Source organism: Vipera ursinii, assembly GCF_947247035.1.
Source record: "Vipera ursinii genome assembly, chromosome: 7".
Lineage (NCBI taxonomy): Eukaryota > Metazoa > Chordata > Lepidosauria > Squamata > Viperidae > Vipera > Vipera ursinii.
The window spans coordinates 40,349,262-40,366,065 of NC_139521.1; the positions used below are offsets into that span (position 1 = coordinate 40,349,262).

The window sequence follows — 16,804 nt, forward strand, 5'->3', positions numbered from 1 at the left end:
GTAAATCTGTAATCTACAAATGCAGATTATAAACAAATACAAATACTACAAATAGTATTAACCTCCAACTGCGCATGCCTAAGATGGTTGCTCGCTGGCTTTTGAGTTTCTAATGTGGAGCAGTTTTTGTCTCTGCTGGGTTACCATGCAGCTTTTTGTCATCATTTTGGCCCCCATTTGGTCGGTGGAACTGCTGGCGAAGCGTTAGCACCCTCCCCCATCGGGATATGTCTCGGAATGGCTGAGGACGGGGGAGGAGAAGCCAGTGAAGCCGACTTACTGACTTGTCATCATCACCTGTTATGGCTCTTGCTGCTGCTGCCGTAGACTACTCCACTCTTACCACGATTATGGCTCTGGGACCTGCCACATGTCGATTGAATTTTCCATTGACTCCGTCTGCTGGCACCCTTCATTGTCCGATGCTACCGCCTTCCTTTGTATGCCAGCGTACACTTTTAGAGAACTTTACTCGCTGCGAGATTCCCCCCTCTCGCAGGAACACCCATCTGTCCTACATAAGAACTTTCTTGATGATGGGTCGTGGGACCCTGAGAGATGGCATGCTTCAAAGAGGAGGCTGAGGGGATTTTTATTAAGTTTTTTTATATAAAATTTTAAGGGGACCCGGGAGGGGGGAGGCCTTGGGGATCCGGAATGAACTTGGGGGAGTTCAACCCGGCAGCAGTCCAGACCATTGGACAGTCGCGGGGGAGGGAATAGGGGTTTGGGGGCAGACTCAGCTACGAGTGCAGAGGGTGTCCCTATCTTGACAGTGATTGGGAGGGGCAGAGAGTGTGGGAGCAGAGGGCTTTATCGTTATTGGGGAACAGTCCACCGCTGTCTTCAAACGGTTGCCTGTTCCCACCCTCATTGCTCTTCTCACTTCCCCGGGGGCATAGGATTGCAGAACCCTGGGCTCAGGTTGGTTTATTTCAACACCAGGTCCATGGTGAACAAGGCTCCCCTCATACATGATCTTGTTGAGGACAAGAACGCAGACATGGCTTGCATCCCACAGACCTGGCTGGGCCAAGAGGGAGGTGTCCCCCTCTCGGAGTTATGCCCACCAGGCTTCCGGGTGCTTTACCAGCCACGGGCCCAGGGCAGGGGTGGGGTGGCGGCGGTTATTATTAGGGAGAGTCTTTGTCTGCGAGTGGCCACTGTCCCTCAGATAGGCAGGTGTGAATCTCTCCTTTTGAAGTTGGGTCCTGGCATTCAGTTGGGCCTATTGATTACGTACCTGTCTCCCAGCTGCATATCATCGGCCCTGCCCAAGCTCCTTGACGTCTTGCCCGGGTTGGCGATTGAGTTCCCCAGGCTTATAGTTCTGGGGGATTTCAATTTGCCTTCCGTAGGTGAGGCGTCTGAGTTGGCCTGGGAGTTCATGGCTTCCATGATGGCCATGAACCTGACTCAAATAATTCAGGACCCGACTCATAATGGAGGTCACACACTTGACCTGGTTTTTATCTCTGGGCAGTGGATTAATGATCTGGGTAGGGGTGATTTAACCATCCATCCCGTCATGGTTTGATCATTTTCTTCTCCGGCTAGACTTTCAGTGCGCCACCCCCACCGCTGGGAGGCGGAACCAACCAGGTGGTTCCGCCCTAGGTACCTGATGGACCCTGAGAGGTTCCGGACGGAGCTTGGGACATTTCCTGCTTCCCTTGCCCATGGCTCTGCCGAGGCCCTAGTGGCAGCCTGGGAGAGGGCGGTTGCTGGGGCCTTGGATCGAGTTGTGCCTTTGTGGCCTGTGACCCGGCGTGGATCCTGGGTGGCCCCCTGGTTTACCGAGGGATTCCGAGAGATGAAGCGCCGGAAAAGACGTCTAGAGAGTCGTTGGAGGTCCACCAGATCCGAATCTGACCAAACACAGTTGAGAACGTATCTTAAGTCTTACCTAGTGGCAATGGAAGCAGCAAAGCATGCTTACTTTTCTGCTCTCATCGCGTCTGCAGATAACCGCCCAGCCGCCCTGTTTAGAGTGACCCGCTCACTGCTTAATCAGCGACCGAGGGATGACCCCTTGCAGGGTAGGGCTGAGGAATTTGTACAGTATCTTCAGGACAAAATCGCTCAGATCTGGTCTGGTTTGGACTCCGACTGGGTGGAATCCGGCAGAGTGGATGATTATACCATCTGGGGTGAGTTTGACCCTGTATCTTTGGATGATGTGGACAGGATTATGCACAGACTGAACGCTACAACCTGTTTACTGGACCCATGTCCCTCCTGGCTAGTTTTGGTGACAGGGGGCTGGCTCCAGGCAGTTGTCAATGCTTCATTGAGAGAGGGTGTCTTCCCCTCCGCCTTAAAAGAGGCGGTGGTGAGGCCCCTCCTCAAGAAGCCTGCCTTGGATCCAGCCTCATTGAATAACTATCGTCCTGTCTCCAACCTCCAACCTTCCCTTTGTAGCAAAGGTTGTTGAGAGTGTTGTGGCGCGTCAGCTTCCACAATTTCTGGATGAAGCGGACTATCTGGACCCATACCAGTCTGGTTTCAGACCCGGTTACAGCATGGAAACGGCATTGGTCGCACTGGTAGATGATCTCTGGCGGGCCCGGGACAGGGGCTGTTCCTCTGTCCTGGTCCTACTTGATCTTTCAGCGGCTTTTGATACCATTGGCCATTGATTGATACCATTGACCATTGATACCATTGATGGTATCTTGCTGCGACGGCTCGAGGGGTTGGGAGTGGGAGGCACTGTTTTACGGTGGTTTTCCTCCTACCTCTCGGGCCGTTCGCAGTTTGTATTGGCAGGGGGGCAGAGATCCACCCCGAGGCCCCTTTCTTGTGGGGTGCCTCAGGGGTCGGTTCTCTCCCCCCTCCTGTTTAATATCTATATAAAGCCGCTGGGTGAGATCATCCGTGGCTTTGGCGTGAGGTATCACCAATATGCGGATGATACCCAGTTGTTTATCTCCACCCCGAGCCAACCCAGTGATGCCCTTGACGTGATGTCCCGGTGCCTGGAGGCGGTGCGGGTCTGGATGGGAAGGAACAGGCTCAGGCTGAACCCCTCCAAGACCGAGTGGCTGTGGATACCGGCATCTCGCATTGTCCAACATGTTCCATCTCTTTTGATGGGGGGAGAGCTATTGCCCCCCTCAGAAAGGGCCCGCAACTTGAGTGTCCTTCTGGATTCACGGCTTAACCTGGAAGATCATCTAACCGCCGTGACCAGGGGGGCCTTTGCACAGGTTCGCCTGGTGTGCCAGTTGCGCCCCTTTTTGGACTGAGATGCCCTATGCATGGTCACCCACACCCTTGTCACTTCTTGCCTGGATTACTGCAATGCTCTCTACATGGGGCTGCCCTTGAAGTGCACCCGGAGGCTTCAGCTGGGGCAAAATGCGGCTGCACGGGTGCTTATAGGAGTATCTCGATACTCCCATGTTACACCTCTCCTGCGCGAGCTGCAATGGCTTCCAGTTGCCCTCCAGGTGCGATTCAAGGTTCTGGTAATTACCTTTAAAGCCCTACATGGCTTAGGCCCGGGTATTTGCGAGACCACCTGCTGCCATTTTCAACCTCCCATCGCCCGGTTCACTCCCACAGGATCGGCCTACTCAGAGTTCCGTCAGTTAAGCAATGCCGGCTGGCGACCCCTAGGGGGACAGCCTTCTCTGTGGGCGCACCGACCCTCTGGAATGAGCTGCCTTCGGAGCTGCGGATGGCCCCCGACCTTCGGTCCTTTCGCCGTGACCTGAAGACATGGATGACTATGGTTTTAAAATTGGTTTTATGGGGTTAAATTACTATGTATTGAACATATCTACTGTTTAATTCTTTTTTAAATTTTGTATTTTCATGTTCTTTTTTAGTTTTTATTGTTGTGAGCCGCTTTGAGTCCTTAGGGAGAAGGGCGGCATATAAATATAATCAATCAATCAAATCAAATATAGCATTAAATATTATTTTATTCCAGATTTATCAAAAATGACTACTAGACCTGACTGTGTGTCAAAATTAAGATTGCAAAATTATGGAGCACCACAAATCTTACTCCTACATAAATATGCATATAATTATATTGGTGAAGAGTATCATATGTCCTTTATGAACTCATTGAATGAGTTTAGTACAACCACAATGTATATGTCTAAGAAAAAGACAGTCATTACAAGCATTTAAAAATAGTGATAAAGATTATATTCTCAGAGAGGTATTTTAAAAAATTCTGTTCCAGATTGTTACTCATAATACTTGTGTTTGCAAATAATCCAAGTCAGGGCAACATTACTTCTCCTAATATTTTTCGTGACGTGAAGGGGAAAACATGAAGGTTGGTAAACAATCATTATAAGTGTGAAGCTCAGAGACATGAATGAGTAAGATGAAACAGTGTAGCTGCGGGGAAGAAACTCCACTCCGGGTTTTTCTGGTCGCTCTCTGAGTGACAGATTGACATCACTGGAGGCGTGAGGAAAGATTGAGGTGGGGGCTCCGTGCTGAAATGCTGCCGTGCGGAGTTTAGCTCGTTCTGAAATAGCTACGCTCGCGCACAAAAGAGCTTGCAAAGTGATAGCTGCAGCGGGCAAAGTCAACCAACTGCCGTCTCTCCGAGCAGGCGACTTGGATTTAATTCTATTCCCGTGGGATTTAATTTAAGGGAACGGCTCCTAACCTTTGCATTCGGTAATCACGATCTGGAGTTTTTTTTTTTGCAAGGCTTTCGGAAGTAGCTCAGGTGCTGTGCGTGTGTGTGTAAGAGAGAGAGAAAGATTCATTAACTGCGCGTAGCTGTAACTGGGTGCAGCTAATTTATGGCTTAAACGCTCCCGGCCATTGGAAACGTTTAAAATAAATGGATACCAGTATTGGCATTCGTGAGTTTTTGATGGTTTAACGATCTGCAACACCCTTAATAAGTAAAACAGTTGTTTCAAATGTAGACCCAGTGACTCTTTTGGGGGAATTTAACGAATGCCAACCACCCCCACCCCCCAAAAAAGTGCGCCATTTGTCCTCCCTCCGTGAAATCCTTTTGCAACCTTTGTACCTTTTCGGGTTACATGGGTATTCAACTCAAACACCAACTGTATGCGTACGTGTGTGTGTGTATCAGAGAGAGAGAAAGAGAGAGAGAGATGTATTGACTCTCTAGTCTAGGGCTACTCCTCCCTCCTCCCCAGTGAGATTGTTGGTGCAATCAGCCTGTCAACCAAGCTGCGCCAAGAAGCACATGGTAGCTTTGCTTCTTGCCTCTTCTGTTATGCCCGCGAGGATGTCTTGCGCCTCCTGGTTGCATTTTTTATTGATGTTAGATTTCCTCCCCTCCCCCAGGCATTTCCCTTGCACTTTGCTTCGCTTAAGGTTGGAGCGGAAAGCTGCGGGCCAAGGACCATGTGGTGAAAAGAAGGTTTAGAGTCGAGGAAGTGGTTGAACTTATCTGCTACACGCGCGCCTGACTGGGAGGGGAAAATCTGCGCCTCCAAAGGGAAAAAAAAAAAAAGAAAAAGCAAAAGCTCCAACTTGGCGGAAGGCAGAGGGGAGAAGCGAACGTGCCGCAGCAAGCTTGCTTCGCGAAAAGGCGGCTACTCCTTTCTGGCGTTTGTTTGTTTTTTTTTTTTCTTTCCCCACCCCCCTCCGAAGTCGTTCTCCGCTTAGGAGCGACCCTCTCTCGGGCTGTGTGGATGCGGCGCGTGATGGAAAAGCCGTAGCTCGAATTTGCAAAACCAGTTCGGCCTCTTCTCCTCTACCGACTGCCGAAGAAGACTCTTTGGGATTTGCTCTTCGGAGAAACTTCCCCGAGTAACTAGTTGCAGGGCAGGGGCGCGCAGTGTAAGCAGACACCCCTTTGAATGTTTGTCTTGGGAAGGCGAGCGGTTTGGGGGGGCGAACGAGTTGGGCTGCCTTTCGCTCGAGGGCCAGGATTTTGCGACCGCTCGGCGCGAGTCGAAAGAAGGCGAAGAGAAACAAACTTGGGCTTCTCGGATCCGACGACAGCTGGAGAGCAAAGGTTGGGGGGGAGCCGAGAAGGTTTTGCCCTCTGGAATGAGTTTTCCTGCGCTTTAAGACTTCTCTGAGCCTCGCACGCTACCTTATGGATCTAACTTAGCAGGGAGGTGCCTTCACGCGGATTTGCCATTCAAAAACGTAAGTTTGTGCCCGTCCCCTTTCTTGTCCTAACTTGGCTTGCAAAATGGATTCTCGATGCCTTTTTTTTTCCTTTTTTTTTTTTGCACGTGTGGCGCTCAAGTATTCAGCAGGTGCCCTGGCATTTCCCCCTCCTAGTTAAGGGAGTTTTCTGTGGGCCCAGCTCGAAGAGGGGATCCGAGGGTGGCGCTGCGGTCGCTGGAGGGCTCGTTTGGATAGATTTCCTTGGCTTAAAGAGAGGCGGCTTCGATTGTCTTCCAGCCCAGATTTGCTGGGCTCTGAACTTGTGACTTCGGACAAGGCATATAGGCGCGCGTGGTGTTGTAAAGAGAAGTGGGGTGGCTGGATCAAAGAGTTCAGACGTGCCGACCTTTGCTGCCAACTGCTTCGGTGGAGAAGTATGCCTTTTTGACCGTTAGAGATCTTTGATGCCAGTGCCGGGTCTTTAATTCTCTGCTCTGGTCTAGTCTTTTGATCGCATTTGGCACAGGTGACCCTGGAAGGAAATCATTTTGGATTGCTTGATTTGTTGGATGATGCCGAAATAAGTTGACCAGGTTGGAACTTGCTTTTACTGTTGCTGTAGTATGGCATGCTTGCACATACGTTTCTGGAAACTGTTCTGTCCAGCCCTATCAGAGTTGTCTTGTTTATTCTCAAGAGTACAGATATGGTTCAGAAGGGAGAGCATACAATTGTGTCACTGTGTTGGCCACATAGTGTAAAACACTTGTTTTTTAAAGGGATTGGATTTTTTTTCTTCAACACAGGAATTAGAGCTCTACTCTGCTACATGCCGTTCTGTGGATGTGGAGTGTGTTGAGGACAGGTGGATGTCATAATAATCCCTACTAATTCCGCGGATTTTATGCTAAGAGCAAGGTCGACTTTTTGTTTCAAATAGTTTACTAAATAATCCCCAACACTGTTGTTTCTAAGAATGCAGATCTTAAAAATGTGTGTGTGTGTGTGCATGAACTACGTGTAGTCAATAGTGTAGGGATTTTCCCTTGCAATATGGGCGAGATTCTAGAGGGTCACCTAAGAGGCAGGGAAGCTACAAGAAGGAAATGGTGTTTCAGGCAGAGATAAAAAGGCTTCCCTGCCCTCCCCCACCTTCTTAGAAATCATTGAAGGGTAAAGGGAGGGGGGAATCCCTGCATGCTCAAACTAGCACACACAAATCTTCCATATTTGTCTTGAAAGGTAGGGGAGGCAGTGCAGCTTTAAGCATTGGAAAGTCCGCCCCCCTGAGGTAATAGTAACCTTAGCCGATTCCCCTCCTCCTCTGCAAATGGGGGGGGGGGGTTGAAAAAAAAATCCCTTGTTTTCATTCATAACTTTTTCTTCTTCCATCCAGCTCTGCATTCGTTGCTGCCTCTGAGCTCAGATTGCATGTGGGCAGTGCAACCACTGCCTCACCAGCCTGTTGCTTCTCCGTTTCTCTCAAGTCCATGCAAACCAGATTTTTGTAGAACTTGTTCATCTTCCTACCATTTTGAAGGCTTGTAATGAACTAAATCAAGAAACATGTCAGGCTTTGTCCCACAAAGCATGGGACTTAAAACTAATAAAAACAATCCTGATTTTTGGTATCAGTTGTACAATTTACCATTTAATAGAAGTAGTCTTTTTTTTAACTTAATCAGGCTATAGCATCGAAAACATTTTAGAAAATAAGTACTCTGGAACAATCAGAAGTCACTTCCAAATAAACTCTACTTTTTTAAGAAGGAGCAAAATAGTTTCATTCCATCTTGCTGTTTCTTGTACATAATTAGACTTTTGAAAGCCACAACTGTCTAAGAAAAAATTATCTAATTTCCAGCCTTCTCTTTTATCCTAGTAGAATTTTTTTGGATAGTTTCTAGAACTTTATGGAAAGGTTATTGTGTGGATTATATTTGTGTTCTGGCCTGTGGTGACTGGGTGGGTGTATAAAATGTGTTTCTATAAGTATGTGGAGAGAAGGGTAGCATTTTTTGCTGGAAAGCAGTTATTTAATTTGTATAATTACTAAATGGTAAGCTTCCGTTTATAATTATACTACCACAGTTTCAAATGCTATAGCTCAATTTCATACTTCTGTTTGGCCTTTCAAAGCAGCTCACAACATGATGTATAAGATGCATACAACTTAAATATATTAAAAAAATAATGTGGCCTGTTTTATAAAGCAAAATATGTGAATATTTAGTTCATTTTTCCCCTCAGCTCTAAACTAGTTAGATGACTGTCAGCTTTTTCATATTGAGGTATGATGAGTCTTTGCATACTAAAGGTTTATGTGACATTTTGGGCATATTGGTCAAGTGCTGCACAGCCTTATTTTATACCTTATTTTACATTAACTCAGGTGAGAAATTATGGGGATTTATTTTTCCAAATCATGGGCTGTATCTCATTCAAAATTGTCATGGTCAAAAATTGTCTTTGTGTAGAACACTTTCTACAAAAACCTCTATTAACCATTGTCACAGTGGTCTCAAGAAAGTAAATACAGATTCAAGTTTTGCTTTCCCTTTTTAAAAATAATATTAAAAGGAATGTTTTGAATCTTGTCTATCTACGTATGCTTTTCTCATTACACATCACGCTCAGGTCTTTTTTCCCCTCTAGTGTCTTATTCATCCAAAAAACCTGCAGGTACTTTTGCAAAGATCTGATAAATGTAGTGGGTTATTTGCCTATTTCTTCTCCTGATACCCTTTCCTTCCTCTACCTCCTTTCACACCCTGCATTATGTGCATGGGCCCTTGGAGAAAGATGTTGTGTAACAGGATGTTGTTTACATCTGGTGTTTCTCTCTAACAAGCACTAGACATTGAATGTATATATGCGTATGCATTATATAAATGCACACTGCCCAGAAATGATTCATATACTTTTCCCATTGGTAATTGGTTGAGGCATCATGGAATTACAACTAAAAATACTGCTAAGCTGACAATGTTTAAAATAAAGAATGTTTTTAGAATGCAGCTTGGACAAGTAAAACAGCCTACCAAAAATCTTAAGAATTTTCACGTCTCCTTTTGTTTAGAATTTGAATGTGTTCTATCAATCTTTCATCATATGCTCTGAAACTTGGTGTGGCTTTGCATGTTTTATGTTGCAATCTACTGATAACTGGTGGCAATGGAGCAGAAATAATTATACTACTTTTGCGATAGCATGTGAGGCAGTAAAGACTCTACTTTTGATCAAATGCAATGAAACCATAATATTATACTTAAAAATGAAATCACATTACAATTTACTAAAAAGCAAAATGCTTGATTTTTAACCACAATAATTTCAATATATTTTCTTTATGTTGTCATCTATATTGGTGTGCCTAACTCAGGGCAATTCCCCTATCTGGCTCTATTAGTATATGGCAATATTGTAGCTTGTTGTAAAATGTTTCATTCCCCCCCCAAAAAAAAACTTCTTGAAACTTACTCCTCTTTCCAATTTTCTCCCTTTCTTTTAGGATTTCAGATGCATGCCCAGTTTCTGGTGAATGCCAGAATTAGAGACCACTATCGATGGAGTCCACAGGTCAGCATGGAAACAGCAGTTCGTTAGTTGTCCATGAGCAGCTTTTTCTCGACAACCGGCAGAGGTTGGACTATGAAAGAGATATTCAGGCAAGTGCCATCTTGTCACTGGACCAGATCAAGACTCTCAGGGGTAGCAATGAATACACTGAAGGTCCATCTGTGGTGAAAAAGTCTGCTCCACGAACAGCTCCAAGACAAGAAAAACATGAAAGGACTCATGAAATCTTACCAATAAATGTGAATAATAATTATGAGCCCAGACCCAGCCATCCAGGACATGTGCTACATCAACACAACTCAAGGGTTCCTGTTTTGAGCAGATCTACAAGCATTGGAAGTGCAGCTAGTTCTGGAAGCAACAGCAGTGCTTCTTCAGAGCAGGGCCTTCTATTAAGATCACCACCATCAAGGCTGGGCCTGGGTCAGAGATTTGAAAGGCCAATCAGGACGCAACCCAAGCCATCATCTTTGATTGTAGATGACCTGAAAAGTCCTTTGAAAGAGGATTCTACTCAACATAATTTCATATGTGAACAGTGTGGGAAGTGCAAATGTGGAGAATGCACAGCACCCAGGGCCTTGCCTTCTTGCTTGGCCTGCAACAGACAGTGCTTGTGCTCAGCAGAAAGCATGGTGGAATATAGCACCTGTATGTGTCTGGTTAAAGGAATTTTCTACCACTGTTCCAATGATGATGAAGGGGACTCGTATGCGGATAATCCATGCTCATGCTCCCAGTCACACTGCTGCTCACGGTACCTATGCATGGGGGCCATGGCTTTGTTTCTTCCTTGCCTGCTCTGTTACCCTCCTGCAAAAGGATGCCTAAAACTGTGCCGTGGGTGTTACGATTGGATGAATCGTCCAGGATGCCGGTGCAAAAACTCCAATACTGTTTATTGTAAGCTGGACAGCTGTCCATCTAGGGGTCAAGGCAAGCCCTCCTGATTTTCTGGAGAGAAACATTCAGTTCCTCAGACACCATCTCTCAGATTGTGGCTGACTTCTGTCTTCATTCCCCTTTTTTCTTATCATGCCCAAGATCTTCTTTCACTTCCTTTGCTTATCTCAGTGAAGGGCAAATCTGAATGCCCTGGCCTTCGGTAAGTGTGGCTCATGTGCTGGTGTCTTTTTTCATCTTGGCAAGTCATCTCAGGACTCTGAGTAATAGACTCCTGAAAGAAGTAATGAGGGTACTGGGTTTTTCTGAAGTCCTTTATTCTGCAAACTATTTTCCAAAGAGGCTGTTTTGTTTTGTTTTGTTTTTAACTAACTTTAATGACTTTCAAGTGCTTTTTTTCAACTCTTCCCATTCCCCCCTTTTTAAAAAAAAGTCTGCACAATCCAGTTATTTCCATTAAACAAAGCGGAAAGGAAAGAAAAAAAAGATGGGTTGAAATTTAGCAAACCTAGTCTCCTGCCCATCCACCCCCATTTTTTAAAAAATTAACTACATTTTGCTCATTCCTTGGCCACTATTTTTTTCAATCCAGATTTTAAATATTTACCTTCATTGCCCTCATTACAGGTTTCTTCATAAGCTTCTGTTGTTTTCACACACACACACACACACACACACACACACACACACACACAGACACGGCCTAGGCCTATCTGTCACTTTTATTTTGATACTAAAGTTGGTTTCTTAATATCTGAATAATACAGGTAGTAATACAATTCAAGTTGTATAAGCCTTGTTTGATTTCTTAACCCTTCTATTTCTGTGGTTTAAAAAGTTTAATTCACCCACAGCTGACTAACTTTCCTCTTCTATTTTTATTGCCTTAGCCACATATTGTGGTGCTTTTTGTATATTTTATGTAAAATCACAAAGTTGAATTCTGACTATTTTTAAGACAAATGTCTGTTAAAACTTTTTTATTGTAAAGAATATTTATTATGTAAATCTCTATTATTTTATGATATTTATTATAAAAACCTGTTCCAAAAATGTATTCCTGTCTGAATATTACAAAATATCAACATTTAATGAAAATAAGGGTGGCACAAGGAAAGTATGTATGTTAAACTATAATGCAGAAAATATAATAATTAATTAAAATGTCTTGGGTTCTTTATTGGTTAGTAAAGCTGTTTGTTCTTAGCAGTATTAGAAGAAAGATTGTACAGTCCTTTACCACTTTCCTTGCAGATAGGCCCACTGTACTCAGTGGGACTTCACTTCTGAATAGGCTTGTATAGGACTTCACTGTAGGACCACTGCCGCTTACTTCTTTTTTCAAGTTTTCATGACTATGAAATCACTTTTCTCAATAATAACCAGATTTTTGCTCTGAAGTGCTTTTCAGCATTGATGTATCTTGCTCATTTGAAAACATGCACAGCCCAAGCTATATTTGTCCAGCTGTAGTAGTTTTTCATAAACGACATTGATTTTCATTCTTTAAACTGTTTTTAAGATAATATTTCTAAGGTGTGAAAAATAAGATACCAAACATTAATAAGAGTTTGGGAAAGAAAAATGAGAATTCCTAAATACCTCATTTTTCAAATTATGTTCATGGTTTCCCCCCAAAAGATTCTGTTTCCAGAATTCATAATAAACGATACTTGTGGACCTATTTGGTGCCTACTATATTAATAAAATATATTTAATTGAATTGATACCACTGAACCTATTAGCTGATGTTCTTTACACTGGTTGTTTTCCCTGGCATTAAAAAAAAACACATTACCCATAGCGTAAGTGCTTGATTTCTCTAAAATAACCAAGAATGCATGTCCATATTCAGAAATCCGGTGTTATTTAACTACACTATGTGCCATATAATTCAACCAGCTTAATAAATCACATTTATTTTAAAACTTCTAAATAAAAAAAGGCAATACTACAGTGAGCTTTGAAGCTTTCAGGTGAATCTAGTTTTTAAAATGGCTCATTATGGTTCTCTTCTAGCTTCCTAATGATTACACAAAAGATTTAATAAGAATTAGTGTAACCATTTCTCTCTTAGTGGTGTTCTGAACCCTTTGCCACAACTATGTATAAGGATGTAGCATTCACTTGTGTCATCTGGGGCTAGTGATACCTGAAATGTTTATATAAATTGCCTTTATTACTTTGCATTTTTCATGGTAATATGTTTCTGCACCATAGTTTCTTTTTGATTTGTGTCAATAGCTACACTGTTGATCATGCTCTCTTCATTCATGTGGAGGATCTGAGTAAGCTCAGCTCTTGTGATAGAAGCAACATAGGCTCATGCAGTTTTTTTTCTTATCATTGAATTATTAAAATGTTTATGTAAAACACTCACTGTATGTTAATCACTCAACATCAAAGCCTTTCCTTTTGTGAGAGGAAAAGTCAATTTATTGAGTACTGACATTTTATCATTTGATTTCCCTCTGTCTTGATATCTCACACTAGCACTTTAATTTAGCAAAGACAAACTCAAAGCCAAAATCAATCCATGATGAACTCCTCTGGATGTGTTTCTGTTTGCAAAAGACGGGGCAAAGAAAAATTACCCCACTTCAAAATCTTTGGTTTATCTAGTCTTTGCACTTTCTCTGAATATAGTAGAATATTCCAATCTTTGCATATAAACTTTTGTGCCCTGGTTTTATCAAAATATTTAATAAACACAGTCTTATTTCCAGTTTTCTGGTAGCTTTTCTTTTTCAGAAGAAAAAAGTAAAAGACGTTACTTTTTTTCTAAGGGAATGTGGTTCTAGGTGCTCTGACTACGTGTACTGAATTCTTAATGATTGCCCTGCTCTGTTCTATCAGAAAAGGGTGATATTTCCTATAAGCTTTTTTTTTGCTACTTTTCTTGCTTTATAGAACTTACACAAAATCCCATCCTTTTCCATCCTTTAGAAATGCACAAAGAAGCCCTGGCCTTGTAGTGGAGTTTCATAAGTATTGGTCTGGGAGGCATTAGGAGAATTGACATATATGCAGTTTTTTATTCGTACAGGTATTCTTCAACTTATGATCACAACTGAGCCTAAAATTTATGATGTTAAGCGAAAAATTAGTTAAGTGAATTTGTCCCATTTTATGACTCTTCTTGCCACATTTGTTAAACGAATCACTGTAGTTGTTAAATTAGTAACACAGTTGTTAAGTGAATCTGGGTTCTCCATTGACTTTCTCAGAAGGTCACAAAATGATTCCTGAACACTGCAACCGTCATACATATGAGTCAGTTGTCAAGCATCTGAATGTAAATAATGTGACCATTGGGATGCTGCAATGGTTGTAGGTGTAGGTTGTAGGTGAAAAATGGTTATAAGTCACTGTTTTCAGTGCTGTTTTAACTGAACGGTTGCTAAATGAATGTTGTAAGTCAAGGACTACCTGTAATCTCACTGTTGTAAAGTTGGCCTTAAACTAGCTTTACTATACTTAGGCTAGCTTAAGGCCTTATACATCATAAATTAATGGGTCTGTTTTGATTTTGTATTGAATTATTTCAGGGAGAACAGTTACTGATTCAAAAACTGGTCGTAGCTAGGTACATGAAACATTAAAATGATCTGCAATATAATATGTGATGTAACTATACAGTTGGGAAAAGTGTCAAATTATATGCTAGTGGTATTGAGACATGGCATGCCCTTTCCAGTTCCAAAACCACAGTCGACTTTGCCTGGAAAAGTAAACATGTTCCCTATTAAATATCAGGCTAAACATATGTATGCAAGCAGTTTAGATTTAAAGTAGATTTTTTCCCAACATGTGATTAACACAGGCATTGTCAACATTGTAGTACTATGACCATTTAAAATTCTAAGAGTGTGTGACTCTTCCCCAAATAAAATAATGAATTCCTATGTGTTAGGGTTGGACAAGAAACAAATACTCCACATTTAATCATTTAATCATGGGCTTTTTAAACATTTGAATTGCCATAATTAATCTGAATGTTTGCATAGAGAGCATGAGGAGCAAGCCTAAGAGAGTTTTGACAGTGTTTCTGCTATGTCTGTGCCTGTAGAAAGATTTTTTTTAAAAAAAAACAAAGATCTCCTCACCTCTAAATTTACTCTTAACCCATAATTTGAGAAACCTGGAATTACAGTAAATCAAAGCTCTTTTAAAACAGCCCAGTTTCTGGATACTAGATGGGCATGTCTAGATACTTTTTTGTGAGATGTGTGGACATATAAAGAAGATGAATAGTTTTCTTTACAATATAGGAGGTTTATTATTCTGTTTTGGTTGTGGGAGGAGGATATACAGTTTGTATCAGTTTTTTTGCTGATCTCCCCATTCAAGTAGAAATCACATCCTACCATGTTTATCTTTTGATCTTAGCCACATTTAACTTGAAATTTGTCACCTGCTAAAGACAATAAATATTGAATATGATTTATATTACCTAAAGTATATGGCTGACATTCTCAGATGGCTGAGATACGAGGAAGTTATATTTTAAATGAAAGCTAATTGTCATCTATCTGTCAGAAAAAGGTTTAGCTTCCAGCTCTGCCTTCAGAATCAAATATGACATATCATATCATATGTCACGATATCAAGGCACAAACATGGATGAGACAAGGAAGGAGTATTAGTTATGTTCATCGCCTTGAGTTACTTATGAAGTCAGGATAAAAACCAAATAAAATATGAATCTTGTTTTGATACTAGGAGCTTTTCCCAACTAGTGATTTACAGCAACATCTACACCATCTGGATATTGTGTTTTTAAATGGCAATAATACAGGCTTTAAATTGTCACAACCCTAAATATGGTTTTAGACTCATTGAAAGTCAAAGTAGGAGATTGATGGCCTCCATAGTTTTTATGTTTTAAATTTCACGCATATATAAAAATACTGATATTTGAAAATAATTTGATTCTAGAAGAAGGAAACCATTGGATTCAGCCCAGTGTAATTCATGGTTCAAGTATGGTTTTCAGGTTCTTGAGAAATCAAGCTTTAAAAAATATTTATAATAATGTTGGGTTTTTTTTAAACAACCTGGCAATTAAAGAAAAAGTTGCAATTAGAAAACTTAAATTTTTTAGTTATACTTTTGTTAAGCAGCCAGATCAGTTCACATCTGGTTTTGTATACTGAGGATGTGGGAGGTAAAGTTTATTAGCAGAATTTGTAGTACAATGACAAAACTGGTTTGATGTGACTGTTGATCATAAGCTGAAGGGTAACAAAAATTCAGCAGTAGAAAATATCCCAATACACCATTTAGGAATGGGTAAATAGATCTTGGGCTCAGAATGAATAACTTGGAAGACAATGCAGCATATCTATATTGATAGGCATACTGCTTTCAAAAGATGCCAGTGATTCATAGTTTACATTACAATTCTTTCTTTTCCACTTCTTAAAACCAGTAGATTGTAACATATATTAACCACAACCAATCATGAATTTAATTCTTAAATCAGAGGAAGTAAACTACAATGATGACTTGAAAAATCAATTAAGGTACTGTCAACATTAGCATTCTGCTTAGTATTATTCACTAAATTATCTCTATTATTAAGCTGATCAATTAGTGAGTTGAAAGCTGAAGTTCCAAAGATGTGGTTATATTGTTTACTTTAAATCAGCAATCATTGAGACTATGGATTAAGTATGATGGAATACCAGGGTAGCATAGCTATGGGAATTAAATTTCATATCAAACTTTGGAAATTACAGACACATTAAACTGAGATCCAAAGCAGTTTGGTTGCATACATGTTTATACAGCGCCTCTTAAAAGTATGTATTAAAACCATTATGATGAATAGTGACAACTGATAAATGTAGTGGCTGAAATCCTGATTTTACTCCAATTTGTGAAAGGGATATTTGAGTTTTGTTCATGAAAACAGTTATCTGAAGTTTTCATCACTTAGGTGAAGGTATGTGAGTGCTTTGGAACAGTAACAAATTGTAGGGAAAAGAGAAATCCTGCTATAATATCTTACTCCTCTTGCAAAACCAAAAGACAAACTTTGAAAGATTTTTCCATTTGTAGAGCTTAATGCATTAATTCATCATTAAACTGTTCAACCCAATGCTTAACCTAGTCTTACTTTGCATAATGCATCAAACCAAAGCCTAACCAAGTGTCTTGGACTTATACAATATATTATGCCACCCTACCCCACTGCACTCACAAAAAAGCTAACCACGTTTAGTATGCCATATGAATGCAGCCATTT

The 16,804-nt window shown here is 41.6% G+C and overlaps 1 protein-coding gene across 4 annotated transcripts; it reads left to right on the forward strand.

The window, feature by feature from the left end:
• Positions 1–4,449: 4,449 nt before the first annotated feature.
• Positions 4,450–13,252, forward strand: SPRY1 (sprouty RTK signaling antagonist 1). Of its 4 annotated transcripts, XM_083367603.1 has the most exons (3): positions 4,554–4,647; positions 5,296–6,108; positions 9,584–13,252. In XM_083367603.1, exon 3 carries the CDS (start codon positions 9,639–9,641, stop codon positions 10,599–10,601), a length of 963 nt encoding a protein of 320 aa, XP_083223729.1. In that variant the 5' UTR covers positions 4,554–4,647; positions 5,296–6,108; positions 9,584–9,638; the 3' UTR covers positions 10,602–13,252. The 4 variants fall into 4 exon arrangements, with proteins under 4 accessions (XP_083223730.1, XP_083223729.1, XP_083223728.1 ...); XM_083367604.1 differs by lacking the exon at positions 5,296–6,108 and having other exon boundaries at positions 4,450–4,647; XM_083367602.1 differs by lacking the exon at positions 4,554–4,647 and having other exon boundaries at positions 5,180–6,108.
• The last annotated feature ends 3,552 nt before the right edge of the window (positions 13,253–16,804 follow it).